At 53.8% G+C, this 24,453-nt stretch overlaps 1 protein-coding gene across 6 annotated transcripts in view; it reads left to right on the plus strand.

Moving 5' to 3' along the window:
• Positions 1–22,739, plus strand: part of PRDM11 (PR/SET domain 11) — an 84,245-nt gene extending 61,506 nt beyond the window's left edge. For 3 of the 6 annotated variants that reach the window (XM_082684029.1, XM_082684028.1, XM_082684027.1), the window contains 3 exons: positions 7,759–7,946; positions 11,731–12,357; positions 13,571–22,739. In XM_082684029.1, coding sequence (XP_082540155.1) covers positions 7,759–7,946; positions 11,731–12,357; positions 13,571–15,735 — 2,980 coding nt within the window. In that variant the 3' untranslated portion in view covers positions 15,736–22,739. Of the gene's footprint in view, positions 1–151; positions 2,372–7,758; positions 7,947–11,730; positions 12,358–13,570 lie in introns of those variants that run through there. The other 3 variants (XM_082684031.1, XM_082684032.1, XM_082684030.1) reach the window with 2 other exon arrangements.
• The last annotated feature ends 1,714 nt before the right edge of the window (positions 22,740–24,453 follow it).

The raw sequence follows: 24,453 nt of genomic DNA on the forward strand, positions 1-24,453 counted from the left end.
AGTGCTTCTCTGGGGGTGGGCGGTGCTGAGTGAGCCTCAGGGGTGGTGGGGCAGGGGGACCAGAGAGTGACCTGGGGGTAGGCCCAAGCCCACGGCTGCCCCCTGTCTTTCTGTTTTAATCATCTGCCCTTCTCTGTTTCTGTCCCCCAAGATGATGAAGATGAGGAAGCCCCCGGGCCCTCGAGGCAGCCTCTGCGGGCGTCCCTGCAGCGGTCCGTGGAGGAAGAGGCCCGCCTGGCCAGGCCCACCCTGCTCCGCTCCTCCTCCTCCTCGGACCAGTCTGAGATGGTGGGTCCCAAGCCGGAGGCCCTGCCTCGGCCCTCACCCCAGGCCCAGGCCGCCTGCAGGACCCCTCGGCCACACCTCAGCCCGCCTAGCACAAGCCTTGACTGGCAGCTCCTCCACGCCCACGTCCAGCAGACCGAGGCCCTCCAGCAGATCTGCCAGGAGCTGGTGACCGTGCACCGGGACATGGCAAACAGCATGCACGCCATCGGCCAGACCATGGCGGAGCTGACCAGCCGCGTCGGTCAGATGTGCCAGACGCTGACAGAGATCCGAGACGGTGTTCGGGCGTCTCAGCAGGGGCCCGATGGGGTAGCACCCACAGGCTCGACCAGTCGGGCTGAGGCCCCGCCGGCAGAGCCCCCGCAGGCGGCCCCGGCCCCGGCCCCAGCCCCAGCCCCGGCACGGACTACCAGGTCTCGGAAGAGAAAGCACAATTGCTAGCTCAGCCCGTCCACAGGAGGAGGAAGAGAGACGGAGGATGGGGGCCCAGCTCGACACAGGAGCTCGTCTTGTGTCCGGGACTGATGGCACCTGTAGGATACCGGGGAGCCCGCCATCTCCTCCCCACGTGCAGCTCAGCGGCCCTGGGCTCCCACAGAGTCTGCTCCGGCCCCGCACCCTCGTCTTTGGTTGAGGCTGAAGATGTGGACGAAGCTGCCTGCGGGCACTTGCTCGTGCTGGAGAGGTGGCCTCCCCGGGTCTGCACCGCAGCGGCGGGCCTCGTGGGGACGCAGGCAGCAGGAGCAGGCAGTGTCTGAATGGGGAATCCTGATTGCCAACCTCAGGGCTGCCACAGCCGCCCCCCACGGCCAGATCCTGCTGCTTCCCAAGGGGGTGAAGCTTGAGGACGGGCAGGGGGAGCGGAGCCCCTGCCACGAGGGGCCCGTGCTCTCCTTCCCTGGGGCTCCGAGCGCGCCCAAGGGTGTCCCTGCCTTGGCCTTGCGCTTGCCCTTGCGGTGCGTGTGCTCAGCTGCTGCGCTTGCCTTTTGTGGAGTGGGGAGACGAATGGGATGGCGTCGGAGGAAGGAGAAGATGCCCTGGTGTTCTCAGGGCACCTTCCACTTTCCCTGCATTTGCAGATATGTGATCTCAGTGGGTCCTCAGGACAGCTGAAGAGGCAGCCGAGCCGGGTGTTTCCGGCACCATCAAGACCAGCATCACCTGCATTTTATAGATGACAGATGACGCAACAGTTAGGCCAGGTGTGGGGCGGCGGGGTGGGGAGCAGGCGGGCCCGGAAGCCGGGTCTGTGGATTCGCCCGGCTCCCCTGGTCAGAGGCCAGATCTGGAGTTGGGAGGCGGTGGTGCTCCTTGCCTCCGCTCTCCTGGGGTGCCCCTAGGAGGCAACAACAGCATTTAGGAAGTGAGTCCCTGACACCACCCTGGCACTAAGGCCGGGGTGCTGGGGAGAGGCAGGGCCCGAGCCTTGGCACCCACAGGGTGACTCCTCCTGTGGCTTCTAGAAGAACCCAGCAGGGCTCCTGTCCCATCCAAGCTCCAGCATGCCTCTCCTCCGCTTGCTTGGGCTGCATATGCATTAGCTACCCACGTGTCTAGCTTCATGTTTCATTGTGGAGTGTGGACAGACAGCCAGGTTCCTCGAGTCGGGGGGGGGTGGGGTGGCACTTGCGAGCTTAGCTCTCCCCCACGTGTAGCTCAGCTCTGTGTCCTCTTTGCTCCCTGGCCCGAGGTTGACCCCAGCTGAAGCTCTCCCCTGCCCGCCCCCCCCACCCTCTCCCACGTCCGCCCCCTAGAGCCATGGTGGGGGTGGGAGGACTGCTCTCTCCAGTGCCTGCTGTGGCTGTCCCTGGAGCGCTGCTTCTAAAGCCAGACCACGCTTTGTCCCATGTTGAGAGCATGAGGGACACCGGCAATGTCCCTGTGTCCTCAGCTCTATCTCCCCACTCTGTGGTTCTTTGGGGGCTCCTGCTACCCCAGACCGAACAGCCCCCTGTCCGACAGCCCAGTGGCTTGATCCTTGCCTGGCATCCCCTGCCCTCCAATGCTGGAATCCAAGATTGCCTTCCCAAGTCTTTTTGTTAAGATGGCAATAAAAAGAAATTGATCTCACACTTGGAACGCACCCAGTCTCCAGGATCTTTCTTTGGTGTATATTCTCTTTCTTCGCTTCCTGTGAAAACCTCAAGGCCCGCAGAGCAGGGGTTAGGTGACCGAGGGAAAGCATGCCAGCCAGAGGGGCTCCAGCGCTACCGGCATTTCCTGGTTCCGAAAGGACTCAGATGGCCTGCGTCGGGCGCCGTGCTAGCTAGCCCTGTGAGGACAGGAACGGAACTGGGGAGCTGAGTGAGGCGAAGCAGCCACATAGGAAACTGTTCAGCCATGCTTGAAGTCTGCACAGCACAAGCAGAGCGTGCGTGACTAAGTGACTTTTACCTTCTGCTCCTTAAAAACAGTTATGGGTCCTAGAAAAACAAAAGTCACCATTTCTGACAGGAGACTCTAGAAGGATCAGGGGCTTTCCATTTGCCAGTGTACTTCAGGGACCAGCCTAAGGCATGAACTTTTGGGGGGGGACGTCTCCCCACTGATCCTGGTATCTGTCACAAGGCAGGACCCCGCCCACCGAAAGCTGAGGCTTTCAAAGTAGCCAGAGCAGTTCCTCCAGGTCCCTTTGGGAGCCTCCTCAGAAGAGAAGGGACCTCCTAACCCGGGTGTTGCCCAGGCTTCCTCCTAGTCACACAGAGAGGTCCTCCCAAGCAGGAAATCCCCAACTCCCGACCAGGGATCTAGCCCCTCTCTAGAAGTTTCCAGTTCCCCTTTGACCTCCTGGAATCCAGCTCATCCTCTTCTGCAGGGCCGTGGAAATCAAACGTAATCCCATTTCTGCCACAGGCAAAGATACTGGGAAGCTGGGATCTTCTCCAGCCCCATCCAAGAGCTGAGCAGGAACTGACAGGCCCCTCCCTCTGTTCCTGGGGAGGGAAGGGAGAAAGTTGGAAGCAAAGGGGGCAGAGCGATGAAGAGCCTGTGAACTTGAGATGAAGTTTCTTTCGTTTCTTTTTGTTGGCTTTAGTGGGGACTGTGGGTCTAGCCCATCAAAACAGGAAGGCGAAACTGGGGCCAGTGGTTGGAAGTGAGTGGGCAGCCAATTTCAGCGTAAGATAGGGAAGTCCGACCTACGGGCCTGATGCCTCCAGCCGCTTTGAGAGCGGGCTGTGTGATGTTCTGGCAGAGGCTGGGTGCCCATCTGACCCAAAGACCCACCCCTGCTCAGAGACCTAAACATGTGTGAGAAAACAGAGCCCAGCCCCTTCTTGGTCCCTCCTTCCCATTTCTAGCTCCGTGGCTGGTGTAATTTCCTTTCTGTCAGAGACATACCCACTGAGCAGGACCGTCTGAGCCTGGCCTTTATGTGCCCCCACTCCAACAAAATGGCTGCCCCGTGGGTTATTTTCTCTCTTCTGTTGGAACTGATAGTCATTTCCTGAACCAGCTAGAAAATATGGTGCATTTGATAAGACTCAGTGGGTGATGTATAAAAAGTGTTGTCTTAGTGCTTATCTATCCAGTACCCAAAGTCCGCAAGGAGTTCAGAATAAAAACAATCCATTCTCATCATGAAACGTTCAGTCCAGAAAACACGCCCCCTCCCCCATCCCCTTCATTGCTTCAAAAGGCATCAGCTTTGTGGGTCTGACTTGAAAAGCCATCAGATGAGCCCTAGAATTTGTAGAGTGGCCTGTGTTAGCCATTTTCTGCCTCCTTCTGACATACTCTGTGCCTTTTCTCCAACAAAGTAGTGACCCGGAAACAACAGATTGGAGATTTTCACTCTCCAGAAGCCTTATCTTCCAGGAAGGGCTCTCGGAATGAGACAGGCGTGCTCTTCATAAAGGGATTGTCATATGGGGATAGGAGGATTCTGGGAGTAGATCAAACCATTGGGTGTTGCAATATATTGGTAAGAGGAAGATCTAATTAGAAGCCATTTGTGTTGGGACTCAGCTTGACTCCATTCACCATCTTGAGGGGACGGGTTGTTAACACTTTGCTGGGAGTTGCCATATATGTCATATTTCAAGGGCCAAGTTTCAGAACAACCAAATACAACCAGATACTGAACAAATTCTGATCTGTCTTGGAAGATGGGATCATTACAAAGACTACAAATACTTGGAGTTCTCTTCTAAACCTTGATTCTTATCGGGCAGGAAACCACCAGGCGTAGAAAGGGAAATTGACCTGAATCTTTCTAAAGCTTCGGACCTAGTCTAGAAGTTGTTCTTTTGAAGAAATGCCTGAGAGTTATGTGCTCCTCATCTCTTTTTCTCCTAAAGTTGAATGCCAGAGAAAATAATTCTAGGTTTTAGAGCTCGACGATTGCTTAAATACCCTGCAAAAAAGAGAAGAGTGTCTCTTTCCTTGTGCTTTGTGGTCCAGCTGATTCTTGTGAGGGAAGATGAATGAATGGTTTGCCTTCTGAATCCGGGAGTAGGAAACTTTGGATCTACCCCAGTTCTGTGCTAACCACAAGGGTGATTAATTGTGGATGTCAAACCCCAAGCTTTCACTAAATTGGGGACTGGAAAATATTTTGCACATTCAGAAGAAATCTCAGTTCTGCAGGAAAGCAGACCCCTGTGCTAGAGAGTTATGACTCAGAAGTATTCGTTCAGAAAGGCTTCTTTAGGCCAGGGGTCCTCTTTCCCTTTCCCCAAGTTCATCCTTAGCGGCATGACTGGGCGTCGCGGATATCACAGTATTATCGTCACAGCTCAGGGAGACCAGTGCTCATGTCTGATGCTGACAAGCGCAGACGCGTTGAGGCTAAGTTCCTGGACCCAAGCAAGTTCTGGGGATCTAAACTCCAAAAATCCTGCAAGTGTGACTGCCCCCTGGCAGGGTGGAGGCTGCTTCTGCTCTCAACAGGGGTGAAGCAGCCAAAAACTCACGTTCGCCCTCCTGCCATCCTTGGCCTTACTCCCACAACCCGGGGACCCGTGCTGCAGCCGGTTGCTAGGGGGATTGGTCCCTGAGCTCTAGCTGTCCCCTTGTAAGGTCATGGCCTCCTCCAGGGTCGAGTAGAACAGAGTCCATAGGGGACTGTCCCCGACAACACGGGCAATGTAGATTGGCAATGCGGCTGGCCGCCAGGACAGCACCAGTCCTGGAATTGGCATTTGTGCATGTCTGTTTTTTAGGGGGTGCCTGTCGGGGTAACTGTAGTAATTGCTTAACAAGGAAAACTTGGAAAATACAGAGAAAAAACTGATAAAGCAGATCCCCCGGTAATGGGTAACCAATCACTGGTAAAACAGCAGTGTATTTCTTTCAAATAGCTTCCCGAGGCATGTTTTGAAAGCATGATTGGAACCGTAAAATAAACAGTTTCCGGTCCTACTGATGTCACCCTGCGTTCTATCAGGACCGTTTTTCCACGTCGTGAAAAATCCTTTGCAAACATTTTCTTTAGATGAGTAACAACATTCCATCGTACGGATATACCATGGTTTACTGAAACGTTTCTCCAGGATTAGAGGTTTCAATGTCTTTGCTTTTGCACGATTGTAAACAGTGGCACAGGCAGGGTGATGGGAGCACAGTTTGTCTACTTGGTCTACATCTCATGGTCCCTTTTTAAATTTTGCAAAAATTGTGACAAAACGTACATACCATAAAATTGACCGTTTTAACCACTCTTTTTTTTCAGGTGTACAGTTCGGTGGCATTCATTTCATTTACACTGGGCACCCATCACGACCATCCCTCTCCAGAGCTCTTTTCGTCTTGTCCAACTGAGACAGGATACCCATTAAACCCTAACTCCCCATTCCCCAGCCTCTGCCACCCCGCGCCCCACCCCCGCACCCCACCTCTGCCCCAACCCCGCTCACCACTCTTGTACTTTCTATCTCCCTGAATTTAGCTCTTCTATTCCAACTAAGTACCTTATATAAATGGAATCTTACGGTATTTGTCCTTTTGTGACCTGCTTATTTCACTTAGTATGTATCTTCAAGGTTCATTCATGTGCTAGCATATATCAGAACTTCCTTCCTTTTTCAAGCCCAGTAGTGCGCAGCGTGTGCGTACCCCACATTCTATTTATCCATTTATCCACTAGTGGATGCACGGGTTGCTTCTACCGCCCAACTATTGTGAATCGTGCTGCTAGGAAGGTGGGTCCACGAATACTTGTTCGAGTCCGTATTACCAAATTTGTGTCCCAAAGGGCCGGGCCAATTTATTCTCTACCATAAGGATGGGAAATGCTTTTCTAGCCAATATGGATCTTATTGTTAAAAAAAAAAAAAAAAAAAAAAAGGAGAGAAATCTGTGCCAATGAGACAAGTTGCTACTTTGTGTTTCTTATCAGTGATGCTGAATATTTTCCATTGTTCATTTGTTCATGACCCCTGTGGATTTTTTTCTGTGAATTACTCCTTACCCTGGACTGTTCTACAGACAGCTCTCTGGGTTAGGCCAGTCAGACAGATTTTGATTTCTTCCCTGTCCCTTGAGACAAACCATAACCTAAGGGAAAAAGGTTTATTTTTCCAAATTTCCTAGATCCTTAAGACATCAAATAATTTCCTCTTTTGATCTCTATGCCTCCACTTCTCTGTACGTGTTATGTCCTCTCATCTTTTAGAGGAGGCAGGTTGGGTGTTGGAAATGTGATTTCAGGGAGAGCTGGGGAAGGGAGAGATACTGAGGGTTTGGTGGAACTTTCAATGTTATCTGCGTGTCACTGGGTTGGTGCTTCACAGACTCACAGAGAAGCTGTGAGTTCTACAGGGGAAAATATAGACTCAAAGCTCCACCTCCCATTTATTAGCTGTGTGGCCTTGGGCAAGTCACTTACCTTCTCTGAGCCTTAGATTCCTTACCTTAAAATAACTTAGATTAGTGAGTGGTTGCTAATCCTTTCTTGTCACTTATCTACTTCCATCTTCTGTCTGGATTGGACACCCACTTTTTAAAGATATTAATCTTCCGCATTTATTAATTGCCCTTTTGGGCACCCTTGTCACATGAGTTATTTCTTCTGGGCTTTGTGAAATACTGGAAAGAGTCCGAGAACCCCACACTCCCCACCATCGGAGGCCTGTGGGTGTCTGGGAATCCCTGCACTTAAAAGTTAGTGAGGAACAAATGACCTGATCTTTCTGGTTTGCTGTCATTTTTGTAACTAACCGGTGTTGAATTGTATATTTACCAGAATCTGGGAGGTAGGCAGGGCAACTGTCATTTCTAGGCTCAGAAAACACAGATTCTCAGGGGCTCAAAGACTTGCTCAAGGTCACACAAAAAGGTGAGGTTGAGGCCAGGGACGGGCCCCTAGCTGGTGTCCCAATCATGGACAGGCAGCTTCCTCTGGACTTTTCAGCACATGCCACATGCTGGTGGACCTCTGACCTCCCACGTCTGCCTGGCACCGTGCCTGGCTCCGGCAGGCACTCAGTGATGAGTGGCCTGTGTGTTCTCACCTGTCCCCCTCACCCCCAGGTACGTGGTCATCTCCCGGGAGGAGAGGGAGCAGAACCTGCTGGCCTTCCAGCACAGCGAGCGCATCTACTTCCGAGCGTGCCGGGACATCCGGCCTGGGGAACGGCTCCGGGTCTGGTACAGCGAGGACTACATGAGGCGTCTACACAGCATGTCCCAGGAAACCATTCACCGCAATCTGGCCAGAGGTAAGTGCCCACCCCGAGGCGAGGGCCACGCCTGCCACCCAACACAGGGGAAACCAGCTTCTGTGGGTGCTTCCTAAGAAAACCGAAGGGAAACGCAGTCTACCAGCAATGGAGAGACCCAGAGGGACTTCGGGGGTGGGGTGGGGGGATGGGCAGCTGGTCTGGGTGTGAGCGACAGCTCTGGGGAGGGCACCAGGCACTCCTGCGTGCTGTCCTCCCTCAGAAACCCTGTTACAGACATTTGAGAGTATCCAAAGAGACGAGGCCCCAGAGCTAAGCACGGACGTTTCATCAAAATTGATCCTCTTTGACCAAGTCAAAGGGATGGAAAAGAGCTAGAAGGTGCCACTGGCTCGGTAGTAGCGAACATTGACTAAGTGGGTCCCACGCACGAAGCTGCTCTTCTGTAGCGTGCACGTGCTTCTCAGGACAGGAGTGCTTACCTCGTGAGCATGCCGGGAGAAGTAGGTGGTACCACACAGAACACATCGAGGGCAATGGCCACCTTGACCCCTGTAAGCCCTCAACTGTGAGTTCTTGATTCTAATGATCCCCTGTGGACTGTGATCCCCATCTCACAACTGCAGAAACCTAGCACCAGATAAATACGGTGACCCCCCCCCCACCCTGGGGTCACGTGGCTGGGAAGAGCAGTGCGGGGTTTCTCATGCACATCGGTCTCAGTGCAGGGTCTAGCCTCTAACTTACAGTGTTATAGGCCTCTCTGACCAAACTAGTTTCTTCCCTACTACCTCCTGGTCTCCTTGGAAGGCCAAGTCCCATGCTGTGCACGAACAGTGTCTATTAGAAGGCTGGAGGGAGGTGGGAAGGAGACTGTAGGTGTGGGTGATGGCTTGGTGGGTGAGATGTCCATCCAGACTCCATTTAAATGAGTCACTGGAAGGTGGCTTAAAATACGCCCCAGCCCCTAGCCCTTTGCCGCTCAGATTCTGGCTCCTTTTTTCCAGGGGACCTTCCTTGCGCTAAAAATACACATTCAAATACCCAGAGTCCATGTGGTTCCAGGAACCAGGGCTATCCCCAGGCCTGACCATATCACATTCCTGAGCAACCTACTTATTGGAAATAAATCTTCATGTGGAGTGTGAGTGGAGACGAGGAAGAGGGAGTGGGGTGGCCCGTTGCAATTAAGCTATTTTTAGAAACAAAACAGAATAAAGCATATTGTGGACATTGAATGCACAGCTACTGCCTGACTTGGTAAAAGGTATCTGTGATTGGATGGGCAGTGACAAGGCCCAGTAGACATACCCACTTCTTGTCTTCTTCGGATCTGGGGGTTGGGCATAGGCCGATTTCTCGCGGGAAGGCACGTTTCTATGATGAGATTGCCACGGTTTCCATTTGACCTCTGAAGATGCCTTATGTAAGCGTGTCTGGTACCTAGTCGCAGCTCAATAAATCTTTGTCGAATGGATAAAAAAAGAAATGAATGAAGACATCAAGAAGTCTCCACGAGAACCGTATCACCAGAAGAAAAGAAAACCAAGAGAAGTCATATCTGAGGACACAGGTTTCATCCCTTGGCCGTAATCTTCTTCAGTTCTTCAGGATTTATAATGTCCTTTCCCCCCTCCCAGTGTCTTCTCCAAAGTACCTCAAGCTGCAGTCGTCCTGAGAGAGCTCTGAGACCCAAGGGGAATGCTCAGAGAAGGGAGTGAGCTTTCAGGAGTGGTTCAAAGGAAGCGTGGCAGAGAGATTTGAAATGAGATCCATGAAGACTTGCAAAGATACAGGAGGCTGGCCAGGCTGAGCAGTAGGAAACAGGAAGGACACCGAAAGGCACCGTGTGGGGCAGGGCCAGAGCGGGGGAGGGGGTATGGGGGTGTTGGTCCTAAAGCCCTTGGGAGCAGTGATGAGCTCAGTGGCCTTTGGATGCGGCGGTGGCTCTGTAGCCGGTAGTTTCAGCGGACTGAATAGCTAGCTGGTGGAAGCTTAGACTGTTGTGTCAGCCCTGCTCGGGAAAGGGGATTCCTACCCTCAATCACTGAAGGTCTTGCATGGAAGGAGGTTTCTTTGTAATTGGAGGCTGGGGCCCTGAGAAAGGCCAGAGCATGAATTATTAGTACTTCTTAAGTAGGGACATTACTCCGAGCCCAGAACTGTTTCCTGAAGACAGTGTAAATTATGCCTTTGTGGTTATCTTGTGAGAACAGGACGCATCTGATATAGTGTTTTCAAAAAATTTATGTTATTTGATCTATTTTGAGTTACTGATTCACTTTGTGGTGTTTTCCCCCATATTTTATGGAGGCTTTGAAATCAATTCCAATGCTGCTTGAAGGATTTTTTCAGCCCCTAGATTTTTCTGGAAGGCTTGAGCCCCCAAGAAGTCTCCCATGCATCTTAGAAAATCTGAATGACCCTGTCTTTGAGCAGAGAGGCATGAGGACTCCCTGTTGATGTGTAGCCTTGACCTCCTGACATCCTCAGCTCTTTGCTGCCTGACTGGTCTGTGAGAAGTGACAGGGTGGCCCTTGATGTTTAAAGATTCTAAATGGGCAAGTGTCACATCTGATGTGTAATACAACCTGGCTTCTTTTTTTTTTTTAAACAAGCGTTCATCTTCACGCTTTCTGCCCCTCGGCTATTATGGAAGTGTAGGCTATGAGAGTCACCTGACTTCCAGTGACCTTGAACATGAGGCTGCTCCTCAGGCGTTCATGTGAGGACAGAAGAGGGGTGTCCTGAATAAGGTAGCCTCTTTTTGCTGTTACCTGTAGGAAACACGGATTTCCTACAGGGCCCAGGGCACAGCCCCCCTCGCCAGCTGTGGGAAGCCAGGGCTCTGTCTTCTGGAATACCTGGATCACTCACAGAGACCCCTTGCCCTTCATTCAGAGGTGTTTTTTTTTGTTTTTGTTTTTGTTTTTTTAGCAAACCCCGCTTCCGGAAGCCTAATGGCAATGTATATTTGGGACAAGTTCTTACCGAGAGTCATCTCCCAGGGCCCTGCCCTGATCTAGGAAGGCTTTGTGATTTCCCAGTCCTGTGGGCTGCTGTCAGGACCTTCTGAGGGTTCCCCGTGAGCATCTGTACCCCCCAGGGAACCCACTTCTGTAGCCATTTATGAAACTATGTCGGCTGTTTTAAAGAATCAAGCTAAAATTACTGTTGGGAGCTCACCAACATCTTTGAAATCAGTCACATGATGGCAAGAGATAGAAAAGGGAACGTCCCTTGAAGGATCAGGTAAGGAGACACAGCTATCTTTCAAGCATGCTTTGGGTTCGTGTGGTCACGCCGCTCTGGCCCTACGGAGCCACCTGGAAGCAGACAGGGAGCAGGGAGGAGCGGACGCGGTGTTTCCTGCGTACCTTTTACCAAGTCGAAGCAGACATCTTCTGATTGCCAGGCCTGGACAAGAAGCCCTGAGGGTGGGGATCCACACGCGCTGAGCTCTGAGGTCTGCTCCCACCTGCCCGGTCTGATTGGTGGGGTGTCCGCTTCTAGGGTGACCGCACTCCTGACTGCCTTCCCCTCCAGCATTCCCTGGACCTATAAATGTGCCGCGTACAGACATAAGGCTCCCTCAAAAAGGTCTTTTTCAAGAATTCTTCCCACTTTTTCGGGTCCCACTCTAGACCCTATGACCCACTGAGTGACTCACCTCTCCCTTTCTGTCGTACCTGCCCCCCACAGGGCCAGCCCCAGAGGAATGTGTCCAGCGAACTGGCTAGCAGGAGTCCTGCTTTGTTTTCTGTTGGTTTCTCCCACTTCGGGGCTTTTCCCCACATCCTCACACCCTGGTTTTCCTTCCTAGGAGAGAAGAGGTTGCAGAGGGAGAAGTCTGAGCAGGCTCTGGATAACCCAGAAGACCTGAGGGGTCCCATTCAGCTCCCCGTGTTGAGACAGGGCAAAAGTCCGTACAAGCGTGGCTTTGACGAGGGGGATGCACACCCCCAGGCCAAGAAGAAGAAGATTGACCTCATTTTCAAGGATGTGTTGGAGGCTTCGCTGGAGTCTGCAAAGGCGGAAGCTCGTCAGTTGGCTTTGAGCACCTCGCTGGTCATCAGGAAGGTCCCCAAGTACCAGGATGATGCCTACAGTCGGTGTGCAATGAGCGTGTCCCATGACGTGCAGAATGTCAGCCGGACCTCAGGGGAAGGGGACTGGAAGATCCCGCAGGGGGCTTCCAAGGAGCCAGGCCCATTGGAGGATGAAGAGGAGGAGCCTTCGTCCTTCAAGGCCGACAGTCCCGCAGAAGCCTCCCTTGCGTCCGACCCTCACGAGCTTCCCACCACCTCCTTTTGCCCTAACTGTATCCGCCTAAAGAAGAAGGTTCGGGAACTCCAGGCCGAACTAGACATGCTTAAGTCTGGGAAGCTTCCCGAGCCCCCCGTATTGCCAACACAGGTACTGGAGCTCCCAGAGTTCTCGGACCCTGCAGGTAAGTTGGTGTGGTTGAGATGGTGGTCGGAGGGAAGAGTTCCCCATGGCCAGTGTGAGGGGGCCAGGCGTGCTCTGCGGGAGCCACCTTTGGGGAGCCCCACGCCTGCAGGTGCCTGCCTCAGACAGGCTGCTCCGCAGCCCCCGGGGGGTGCTTTGTGTCTCGCCCTTGTATCCTCCTCGTCAATAAAGGAAGTTCCACTGCAGGAGGGGTGTGTGCTGTGTTCTTGACCCGTTGCCCTTCTCTGGCGGTCCTGGGGGTGTCTTAGGCCCATGCTCAACTTCCAAACCCAATCTTTGTCTCTGCCCCCGCCCAAGCAGGGCAGCTCACAGCTGGGTCTGTGTGGAGAGCTCCCGGCCTTCTCAAACTCAGCCCCGGGACACGGCCTCGTTCTTCTCTCTCGAGTTGCTGTTCTGCCACACATGGTCCTCTCTCCCCTGCCTGGAACTCCAGAAGGCCTGGGACATACGACCCGTGGCTGCACACCTTGGCCCTTTTCTGTTGGCTGCCTGGATGTTCTAGAGCCCGTCGACAACCAGGAAGGGTTTTTCAGTACACAGCTGCAGCTGAGACCGAGTATTCACATAGCATTTCCTATTTTAACCACATCCCTTAGCTCAGAATGAGGTGTTTCAGATATTCAAAGCATGCGTCTTAACTCAGCTGCATTCTGATCCTGAAATAAGCTGGGGCCGTGGCAAGCTGCCTGCGTTGGAGGGCAGCACACCTCCCTGACCACGTTAGCGCCCAGAGAAACGGAGCCCCACGACTTGGCTATTTGTGTGACCGGGGCAGGCAGGGTGCGCTGTGTTCTCTCCCGCCGCCTGTTCCCGCAGTGGCCCCAGCGGCTCAGCGGGTAGAGAAGGTGGAGTTCCTTGAGCGCCCACTAGTGGAGGGTAAAGGCAAGCCGCCTGGAGCAGGAAGGCCACCAGGCCTGATCCCCGGAGAGCAAAGGTCACTCGCGGAGAACAGGAGTGCGCATTAAAATAAACGAACGAACGAATGAATGAATAAATAAATAAATAGGTAGATACATAAATAAATAGATAAATAAATAAATAAATTCTAGGCTGGGATTCAGTCTGTCTGCAGATCTGGCCTCTGTTTTGCAGGGTATGCCACCGACCTCTCGCGCGGAGCCCCCGCTCATTCTGGAACCACCTGCCGTTTTGGCCACTCGGGGTTCAATGTTTCCTTCCCATTTGTCTTCCAGCCTCGGAGAGCCTGGTCTCCGGCCCCGCCCTCATGGAGGACGACGACCAGGAGGTCGATTCTGCCGACGAGTCCGTGTCCAACGACATGATGACCGCCACCGACGAGCCCTCCAAGCTGTCTTCCGCCAGCGGGCGCCGCATCCGCCGCTTCAAGCAGGAGTGGCTGAAGAAGTTCTGGTTCCTGCGGTACTCCCCGACCCTCAACGAGATGTGGTGCCACGTATGCCGTCAGTACACCGTGCAGTCATCCCGCACGTCGGCCTTCATCATAGGCTCCAAGCAGTTCAAGATCCACACCATCAAGCTGCACAGCCAGAGCAACCTGCACAAGAAGTGTCTGCAGCTGTACAAGCTGCGGATGCACCCCGAGAAGACGGAGGAGATGTGCCGCAACATGACCCTGCTCTTCAACACCGCCTACCACCTGGCGCTCGAGGGCCGGCCCTACCTGGACTTCCGGCCACTGGCCGAGCTCCTGCGCAAGTGCGAGCTCAAGGTGGTGGACCAGTACATGAACGAGGGCGACTGCCAGATCCTCATTCACCACATCGCGCGCGCGCTGCGCGAGGACCTGGTGGAGCGCGTCCGCCAGTCGCCCTGCCTCAGCATCATCTTGGACGGGCAGAGCGACGACCTGCTGGCCGACACGGTGGCCGTCTACGTCCAGTACACCAGCAGCGACGGCCCCCCGGCCACCGAGTTCCTGTCCCTGCAGGAGCTGGGCTTCTCCAGCACCGAGAGCTACCTGCAGGCGCTCGACCGGGCCTTCTCGGCCCTGGGCATCCGGCTGCAGGACGAGAAGCCCACTGTGGGCCTGGGCATCGACGGAGCCAACATCACGGCTAGCCTGCGCGCCAGCATGTTCATGACCATCCGCAAGACGCTGCCGTGGCTGCTGTGCCTGCCCTTCATGGTGCACCGGCCCCACCTGGAGATCCTGGACGCCATCAGCGGCAAGGAGCTGCCCTGCCTGGAGGAGCTGGAGAACAACCTGAAGCAGTTGCTGAGTTTCTACCGGTACTCGCCGCGCCTCATGGGCGAGCTGCGGTCCACGGCGTCCACCCTGTGCGAGGAGACGGAGTTCCTGGGGGACATCCGCGCCGTGAGGTGGATCATCGGGGAGCAGAATGTCCTCAACGCCCTCATTAAAGACTACCTGGAGGTGGTGGCCCACCTCAAGGACGTCAGCAGCCAGACGCAGCGGGCCGACGCGTCGGCCATTGCGCTGGCCCTGCTTCAGTTCCTCATGGACTACCAGTCCGTCAAGCTCATCTACTTCCTCCTGGACGTGATCGCTGTGCTCTCCCGCCTGGCCTATGTCTTCCAGGGCGAGTACCTCCTGGTGTCGCAGGTGGACGACAAGATCGAGGAGGCCATCCAGGAGGTCAGCCGCCTGGCCGACTCCCCCGGGGAGTACCTGCAGGAGTTCGAGGAGAACTTCCGAGAGAGCTTCAACGGGATTGCCATGAAGAACCTCAGGGTGGCCGAAGCCAAGTTCCAGTCCGTCAGGGAGAAGATCTGCCAGAAGACCCAGGTGATCCTGGCTCAGAGGTTTGATTCCCGCAGCCGGATCTTCGTGAAGGCCTGCCAGGTGTTCGACCTGGCCGCCTGGCCCAGGAACAGCGAGGAGCTCCTGAGCTATGGCAAGGAGGACATGGTGCAGATATTCGATCACCTGGAGGCCATCCCGACCTTCTCCCGGGATGTCTGCAGGGAGGGGCTGGACCCCCGGGGCAGCTTGCTGATGGAGTGGCGGGAGCTCAAGGCGGATTACTATACCAAAAATGGCTTCAAAGACCTGATCGGCCACATCTGCAAGTACAAACAGCGCTTCCCGCTCTTGAACAAGATCATCCAGGTCCTCAAAGTCCTCCCCACGTCCACTGCCTGCTGCGAGAAAGGCCGCAACGCCCTGCAGCGAGTCCGCAAAAACCACCGCTCCCGCCTGACCCTGGAGCAGCTCAGCGACCTGCTGACCATCGCTGTGAATGGCCCGCCGATCGCCAACTTCGACGCCAAGCGAGCCCTGGACAGCTGGTTCGAGGAGAAATCTGGCAACAGTTACGCACTGTCCGCCGAGGTCCTCAGCAGGATGTCGGTGCTGGAGCAGAAGCCCGTGCTGCAGACCGTGGACCACGGGTCCGAGTTTTACCCGGACATCTAGGGGGCCGGCGACCCAGAGTTCACTAAGCTGTTGAATATTTTTTTAATCTATACTCATAAGCTTTGATATATTATATAAATATATATATTATATTATATATATATATACACACATATATATATATATAAACCCACACTGAAAATTTTTAAAAACCAAGGTGACGCATCCACCAGAAGCCACTGGGAGCTTTCAGAAAGGAACGATGTTGGAAACGGACTCTCCTCTACACGATCTGGCAGCTGTAGCCTCCGTGGCCATCCTTTTCCCTCACGGAAGCCCTTGCTGGGGCCACACGCGTTCCCACCTCCCAGCCAACCAACAGCCTGAAGCTTAAGGACTGGTCTCTGGCATCCGGTCGAGGTGGTTTGTTGTACGTTTTTGCTTGGGGCTGGAGCGGTTTGGGTTTGGGTTTGGGTTTCTGTTCTTGCCTTCCCTTTTCTTATTCGTTCTGCGACAGGGTGGTCGGCCCCTTTGTGGCCACGCTGGTGGAGCTGAATCCCATCTCTGATTTGGGACGGGGTGGGTGGTGTATCTGGATCAGGGCTTGTGACCCTTTCCCTCTCCCCCTGATTTCAGCTCAGCAGGTCTGTATGCATTTCCTGAGGAGTGTTCTTTCACTGTCTTAGAAACAGACGTGTCGGTCAAACTGTGACACCCACTACTTGCCCACCTCTGTAGCCTCTCCCATCCCTGGGTAATGGATTCCCTCCTTCCAGAACCCCCGATCCTAAAGATCTTACCTGTCATCCTGAAGGCAAAATCGCCTTACCACTGAGCTTGAAATCCTGGGAAAGGGACAAGGTGTGTGTGTCTATGGGGAAGGGGATTTTTTGCATTCCTGTTCTTACGTAGTGTGGGGTAAAATAATTTAATTCCAGTCAGATCCAGGACTGGGGGGGGGGAAATGAAGAGCCAAGAAATCCAGACCCTAACAGGGCAGGGATTTGGGGCTAAAAACAAGTAAAATGAAAGGTATGTATTTCATTTACATGAATTATTTATGCTCTGTCTTTATAATCACAGAATGTGTTGGGGGTATTTTTGTTGTTGTTCCTTTAAAAATCAAATGCCTGCTCTAGTTCAGTGGCAGGAGATGTCAATGCAAGTTGTGCCCTGGGTTATGCGTGACCCAAAGGAGGGTCTCTAGAGCTCGAGGCCTTCTTTGGTGACAAGGCTGGTAATGAACCCTTGGACCTGGCAGAAGGCAGTGGGAAAACAGGCATTGCACCCACACCGGGGAAGGCTTCCTTCATTTGAACAGGGTAGAGATGTCCTAAAGGAAAAGGAATAAGCAAGAGGTCAGACAGGACTCTCAAGGCATCAGCCTATACACACATACACACACACACACACACACATATGCGTGAGCACACACGCACACACACACACAACCATGATATAAGCTTTAGAAATAGCCACTTGCCTACTCCCTGGGGCAAGCAGTGGTTTAAGCTAGAGGAGTGTGATCAATGCTCTTTTGTTCATTTAACTACCAGTATACCTCGCAAGGGAGTTCTTTAAAAAAAAAAATGTGCGTGAGCTGTTAAAAACTTCTGTTCATGTTTCCACGTCTGATTTATGCATATTGGGTATGCAGAGATCTTGTATTGTGGATACAGGTCCTGTGTGGGGGAGGGAGGAAGAGCTGCGTCGTCCATGGTCAGTTCTACAGGGACCCACCCGTCTCTCATGGCAGAGGGCGGGTGAAGGACAGTGTGATCTGGCCACAAGCAAAGCCCCCGTGTCCCCAACCTGCCTGGCTCAAACATGAAACTGTGGTGGCTTCCTTCCTTCTGGGTTTATCTCGTTTCCGAGGCCTCATACCACTGTCGAGAACCATAGTGGAAATGTCATCAACACTGAACATGTCACTCCCCCTTCCTTGTCCTGCCCAGTCCCCTCACCCCCCACACGTCCCCTCCCTCACCCCTATGGTCTTGGTGCTAAGATAACTTTAGAATCATTGCTGCTAGTCGATAGCTTTTCATTATATAAATATATTATATATATATATTATATATTATTTTTGAAACTTTTTTGTTCATTTTCAACAGTGATGTAGCATGTTAAAAAAACAAGAAACAAAAAAAAAAAAACTGGTTTTCTCCGACTGTCCCACTGCCAGGCCTCATATGCTGCCTTCTTCAACAAATCAATGCACCCCTGCCTGGTGACATTCACCCCCCACCCCCCCGCCAGCCTCCTCCCTGGTCCCACATTCTTCCCTACTGTCCTCTGAACAAGGAGAGAGCAGGAACTAGCAAGGAAATACCCAGAGCTCTTTCTGAGGCTTTGGAATTCCCAGCCTTGTACTGTGTCACTAGTTTAAGCTGATGAGCCTCCCCCCACTCAACTAAACTCCCCCCACCGCCTGCTTTTCCCCATCCGGGTCAGTAATTGTGGTCACATGGATACTGTTGCAAAGCACAAGGTTTCACCTGTCCCTCTTCGACATCCTCTCCACCACACACACAAACTGTCACGTCCGTGGGAGCTTTCTTTGAACATCACACAGAGTAACTAAGCTGGGTTGAGGGCAGAGATGGTTGGCAAGGGGGCCTTGGTGGGGGCCAGAAACAGTAGGTTGGGATCCTTTCTTCTAGCCACCAGATGCCTTACACCTTCTCCTTTCTTCTTCTGCCTCCCTCCACCTCCAACACTGAGAGCTATCCCCCTGGGTCAATCATTTATGTCTCCCTGAGCACTAGTCAGGGCTCTGGCTGTTTTAAGAGGGCCATGGCCAAAATGACCTCAAATTTTTATCTGGGGCGGGGGACAAAATCCTTTGGGCCTATGCCAGCAACTACCCCGTGTTTCCTGAGAGAGCTGGGAGCTGGTAAGCTGCCTCGGGGCTAGAAGCTAGAAGCTGCTGGCAGCGCTGGACAGCAAGTGTCCATGCATCAGGTCTTGAAGTTTGGCAAGGTGCTCTAAAACTCGGGGAGCTCAGGACTTATGTTGCATCCAGCCAGGCCTGGGCTGTGTCAGGCACTCTGAAGGCCACTTTGCCTTGGGACTGGGAGTAACCGGGGAACAAATTGGGTGACATACCACTGCAATTCACACAGGGACTTTTTCAACCTGATGCTCCCAGGAGGCTCAGTGCTGCCATCCCGTGAATGCTGCCTGTGATTTCTAGCCTAGGCGTTTCCACTCTTCTGTCTCCTTGGGAAAGACTCCCAGGCTATTGAGACCCACGGGGTCTAGCCTCAGGAACCAAATGCTTACCTAGCCTAATCTCCCTTCGAAGGGCGTAAAAAGCTGTGGCCAGCCGGTCCTGGCATCTCAAATGTGGTCACTTCAGATGCGATCGAGCCCTGCAGCTCAGCTCCTGGCTTCGAAGGACATGTTTGTCTCTGGGGCTGAGACTTGTCCAAGTGGGGCTGGCTGACTGGTGACTTTCTTTGGCTCATAGAGGTGGGTGAGAAGCAAGTTCAGGGTCACGGCCATTTATGTCAAGCAGATACACTGCAGAGCCCCCAAGCCCCAAACCATGAAGATGGTTTGCTTCCCCTCTGTAGAGGAAAGAGACACCCAGAGCCATCCAGTATCTGTGAACCCTGAGGACAGCCGAACCCTGTCTACAACTCTTACCACATGGGATGCCCATGTTTTGCCTGCCTGGTTGAAGGTAAGAGTCCAGGCATCCAAAACACTTGCTTTTTCTGTTTCTTTTTTTCACATCCTGTAATGCAGGGCAGATCCTTACTTTCTCATCCTCTCTGGAGAATGAGAGCAGGCTTGAGCTCCAGGGTGTCTGCATGGCCGGCCTGGGTGCTGGGCCCTGAGTCTAGGGCATTCGGGGGTCTCACTCCAGCCCCCGCTGTATGTTTCCATGTTGAGTCGTCTTGCTGAGCCCCCTCTCCTTGACCTGCTTGTGTCAACCCTGTCATTTGGAGGAAGAAGCTTATAATTATTTAAAGTTGTGTTTAAATATTTTCCCTATGTTTGGACGTGATACCAAGAAGGAGAAAAGAGGGAAAAAGCATGTTGGATGCCGAAAATGATTGTGGTGACACGGGAATGGACTACAGGCTTGGCCCAGGCAGGTGTAGGCTTCCTGGTCACCTGGAGCCCTAAGGGGTCCAGGAGGCAGCCTGGGAGTTGAAGTAGAACATGTAGATTCCTTCACCTGCCTCCCCCCCGCCCCCTTCCAGGAAGAGGATTCTGCATCTGGATCTGGTTTTGGCATGTGGTCTGGGTTAATTTCCGAGTAGAACTGGTGCCATATCTAAGGCCCCACACCCAGTCTGTGATGAGGGCTCCAGTGACACTGGACCTCACGCCCCTTGGCCCCTTCAGGTGGCTGCCCTAGCTTGGCCAGCCTGAGGTAGCTATGGGCAGGGAGGCCAGGCCTCCTTAGGTGGGCATGGCATGTTTGGAAGGCAGGTGACCTTGGGACAGTCCCATTCCAGACACCAGCCTCCTGGGGGAGGTGGTGCTGGGTCATGGGTTGTGGTCTGGTTTCTTCCTCATGTCCTGAGGAGGGAGGATTTTGTCCAGAGACACACAGGGCCCTTCTTCTGCTTGGAGGGAGACCCCTCTCTTGCTCTCTGTTCACAGGGTCCTTTAGCTGAGTGGATGGAACTGTGATATTTTTAAGGAGCCTCTGAGGTGATCCTTGTGCGTTAGCCAGAGGGAGAAAAAGTGCCCTTTGGGGAGGAAAATGGTACGGCCCTTCTCTTCCATCTGGCTTTCCCTCCCCCCACCCCCAATCCCCCAAAGTGGTGTTTTCTGCAAATACCTATGCAATCCAGTCTCCCTAGGAGCGTGAGCGCATGGAAGCAGGGGGTGTGTGCAGTGTGTAATACAAATATTACAGCATATATATTGTATATACGGACATATACAGTACGGATACACGCGAGTAAGAGATTAAATCACGTCTATATATCTATAAATAATATCCTATATATTTATACATTTCTATGTTTTAAATAGATATAAAAAATAGAGTCTATAGAGAGCTGGGAGAGCAACGGGAAAGCCTGTCGAGGAGCCGGGCTGAGGGGGGGGGGGCAGGAGGCGGAGCCTCTGCGGTGGGAGCTGCCTGAGCAGCAGGCAGGTGTGCAGGGCCTGGGGCCTCCTCCCCAGAGGAGGGGACAGTGACCGGCTCCCCGCCCTCTCCATGCACTTTCTGGCCTTCCCTGCAGGCTTGGGCTGAGGCAGAAGGAGACTCGCGCTCCAGCCGCAGGGGCCCCCCATCCCTCCTCACCCCTCCCCGGTATTCCTCCTCACCTGTCACCCCCCCCCGCCCCCCGCCGCTTTGGTTGTCAGTGCCGCTTGGCACGAGGACGTGGTCTCTGGGCCCTGGTGGAGGGACCACTGCACAATTTCCCCAATGCCCTCCCATCCCACACCCCTCCCCCCGGAAGGAGCAGCACTGTTGGCAATAGGAAAGGTGCCAATTGGACCCGGGGGTGCCCAGGGAGGAGGCCGCCCTCCCCACCTTAGGTGCTTCTGCTGCCCCTTAGAGGCCAAGCCTCTGGAGGAAGGGCAGCCCAGGCTCCCTCACCCCCTCCACCGCCCACTGCCCTGGGGCGTCCCCCCCCCCAGGGGTGAGGCGGGCAGCAGGAGCGCCAGCCAGTGCTGCCCGCTGTGCGGGGGGTTCTCCGGCCAGGGCAGGTGGGCACCAGAGAAAGGTGGGACAGACCTGCCCACACACTCATAACTTCAGTGGCAACTCAAGTTCCGAAGCCGGGCTTTGGCTCAGCCCACTTTGCACAGCTGCTGCTGCTGGCCGTACTCAGGACAACGCTCCCCCCCTTTCCCGCGTGGAGGTCCAACGACCCCCGCAGCCCACCACCACCATAACCGGCAGGTTTAGTTCATGTACACTGTTCTCATTCTGTGACTCGGGGCAGAGGCTGAGCCCGGTACCCCAAGCTTATCCGCTTCTGCTGGGGAGGATGCCATCCCTGGCTTGTCCCTGTTGCCACCCGAGGCGGGAAGGGCATGTCTGGAGGCCTGCGGGCGCGGGGTGGGGGGCACTGGTGCGGCTGGCAGACCGACGGAGGGCTCCTGCGGCCCTGACTGAACCAGGAGCCCATGTAGCTTCCAGGTTTCTCTCTACCGGTTCTCCGCCCTGCAGGTAGGAGAGGAGGGGCTGATGGGGCCACAGGTGATGGGAGCCAGCCCGCGTTGGCTGCATCCTCGGCTCCCTGGACTGGCCTGGGCCTTTCAGCTCTCCAAAGGCACTTACCTCTGTCCCCGAGCCTCCTCTGACCCCCACGTCCTCCTCTCCTGCCATCTACCAACGTACCTCAGTCTCCAGCAGACCCACCCCTACACCTGTTGTCCGGGGCGGGTCTGTTCTGCCAATGCCCACCTCTTCTCCCCTCCACATCTGCCTGGGTCTCCTTGAGCCACAGCTGGAGGCCAGCTGGGGCCCGGGACACCCTCCAGTGCCTCCAGAGAGACCAGGCCAGCCCCTGCCATGGCGGTGGGTCAGACCCGTGGCCAGGGGTGGGCATCCCAGGGGAGCAACCCACGATGCACTGTACCTCAGAGAGAGAGAGCATAACCTGGACCTCACGGGCACCGGGTCCCCCATCCAGGGGAGGACAACCGGTTACAATACCGCTCGCAAGAAGACAAGGGCCAGGCTGCCCTCGGGCACCCCTCCGTCTTCACTTTGGTCTCTGGGGAAGAGCCAGCAGTCCAATCTGCTCTTTTTCGGGCCCTCTCTCCTTCTCTCCACCCCCACGCTGCTGAACCGGTTCATTTCAATCACAAAGGAAAAATAAAGTGGGGGTGGGGGGAAATACCTAGGAGTCTATTATCACATACATATTAATATGTTAATACTTTCTTTCTTTAAAAAGAAAAAAAAAAACCTCTCGATGTTATTATTTTGCAGACTACGCTTTATAGTACCTGTGTGACGGGCCTAGAACACTGGATACAAATAGAGCTATGTTGGTTTATCATAATATGTACGCAGAAACTTTCCTTTTGTCATATTATCCTTGTAATGTAAGAAGATTGTTAATAAAAGCATTTAAATTCACGCGCCAAAGTCAAATCTCTGCCTCCTTGCCTCCATCCCAGGCCTGGGCTCTAGGCCATTCAGAATGGGTCCCATCTCAAGGGCTCCAGGCTCAGGCTGGAAGCCTGCCTGCTGCCCCATTGGAAGGAACTAGAAGAAGCCCCTTCCTAACTCTTTCCCCAGTGGAGTCCATTTCCAGCAGGTAACCTACATGCCTCACCCACCCATCTGACCCAAAGGAGATGTAACTAAAACGATTTAAAATAAATCTAACTGCCCCCACATGCCTTTACGCCACAAAAGATCTTGGAGGAAGCGCACAGAGCTGTTGCCAACGGACTGTTTTTCTGATTCTCCCTCCGACTGCCTTGCTCGATTCTCCACATGTTGTCCTGCCCTCGAGAACATTTGCCCCGGTGGTTTGCTAACGGCACTGACCTGGTGATGGGCGATCAGCAACACTTTGCCCAAATTGTTTTAGAATGAAGATGGGCATAAATTCAATAAAGACACAGATAAGTGTTTTTATTCCTTCTTCTCAGGATGCGAAGCTCTCCTACTCTCAGCGTCTGCTTCCCGTAGTCTGGCTTTTTTTAGGAGCCGATCCCTCTCCCCCTTTTTTAACCTCGATCTTCTTAGTGCCTGCCATCTTCCTCCCAGCCTGTGACCCTCCCAGTCCCTCCAGTTGGTCAATCAGAGGCTGTTGTGAAAGCCACTGCACAGTTCCCATGGAATGTTCTGGTTCTCTTCTTTTCCCAGAGGAGGGGGAAGAAGGAAGGAAGGAGCAAAGGGGCCTAGCTGTCCGTGTCTGAGGAGCCCAGATGAACCAGGGTCTGTCTGCATTGCACGGCTGGCCATCCAGATTTGACATACTGGCAACCGTGTCTGGAGTTTGTGAATGATTCCATCACCGGGAAGCAAAGAACAGAAAGATTGTCCATCTGCACTTGGCCATGAGGTCGCTCTCCCCAAAGCAGGGTTTGGAGGATGGGGTAAAGACCATGAAGTCTAGCCCACTCCCTTCCTTCCCCCTTCTCCCAAGCCGCTCCCCAGCAACCCTCTCCAAGATGCAAAGGACAAGTTGAGTTCAACTCAGAGAGAAGATTCAGGACGCTGGCCAGTCTCCCAAAGACCTGAGAAGCTCCCCCCATGGGACAATTTCTACAGTGATCTTTTGAAAACACAGATCTAGTCATGGTGTCCTCTCTGCTTAACCCTCTCCAGTGGCTTCCCATTTCCCTTGGAGTGCATTCCAAAGTCCACGAGCTTGACCATTGCCTTGTGTAGTCCAGCCCCTGCCTACCTCCTGGCCTCAGCTTGTGTCCTTCGCACAGAGCTCCGGGCACACAGAGCTCCGGGCACACTGCCCTGCTCTGTTCCTCAAGCTCACCAAGCTCTTCTCTGCCTCAGGACCTCCCAATACCCTGCACCCTCCGCCCGGGATGGTTTCCCCCAGGATGGTTGTATGGCTGAACTCTTCTCGTCTTTTTTTTTTTTTAAATTTTATTTATTTATTTGACAGAGATCACAAGTAGGCAGAGAGGCAGGCAGAGAGAAGGGGGGAAGCAAGCCTCCCGTTGAGCAGAGAGCCCAAGGAGGGGCTCAATCCCAGGATCCTGAGATCATGACCTGAGCTGAAGGCAGAGGCTTAACCCACTGAGCCACCCAGGTGCCCCAACTCTTCTCATCTTTTAGGGTCCCTCTCTAGATAGCCACCCTCAAGGCACTGTTCA

This window comes from Mustela nivalis (assembly GCF_964662115.1).
Source record: "Mustela nivalis genome assembly, chromosome: 9".
NCBI lineage: Eukaryota > Metazoa > Chordata > Mammalia > Carnivora > Mustelidae > Mustela > Mustela nivalis.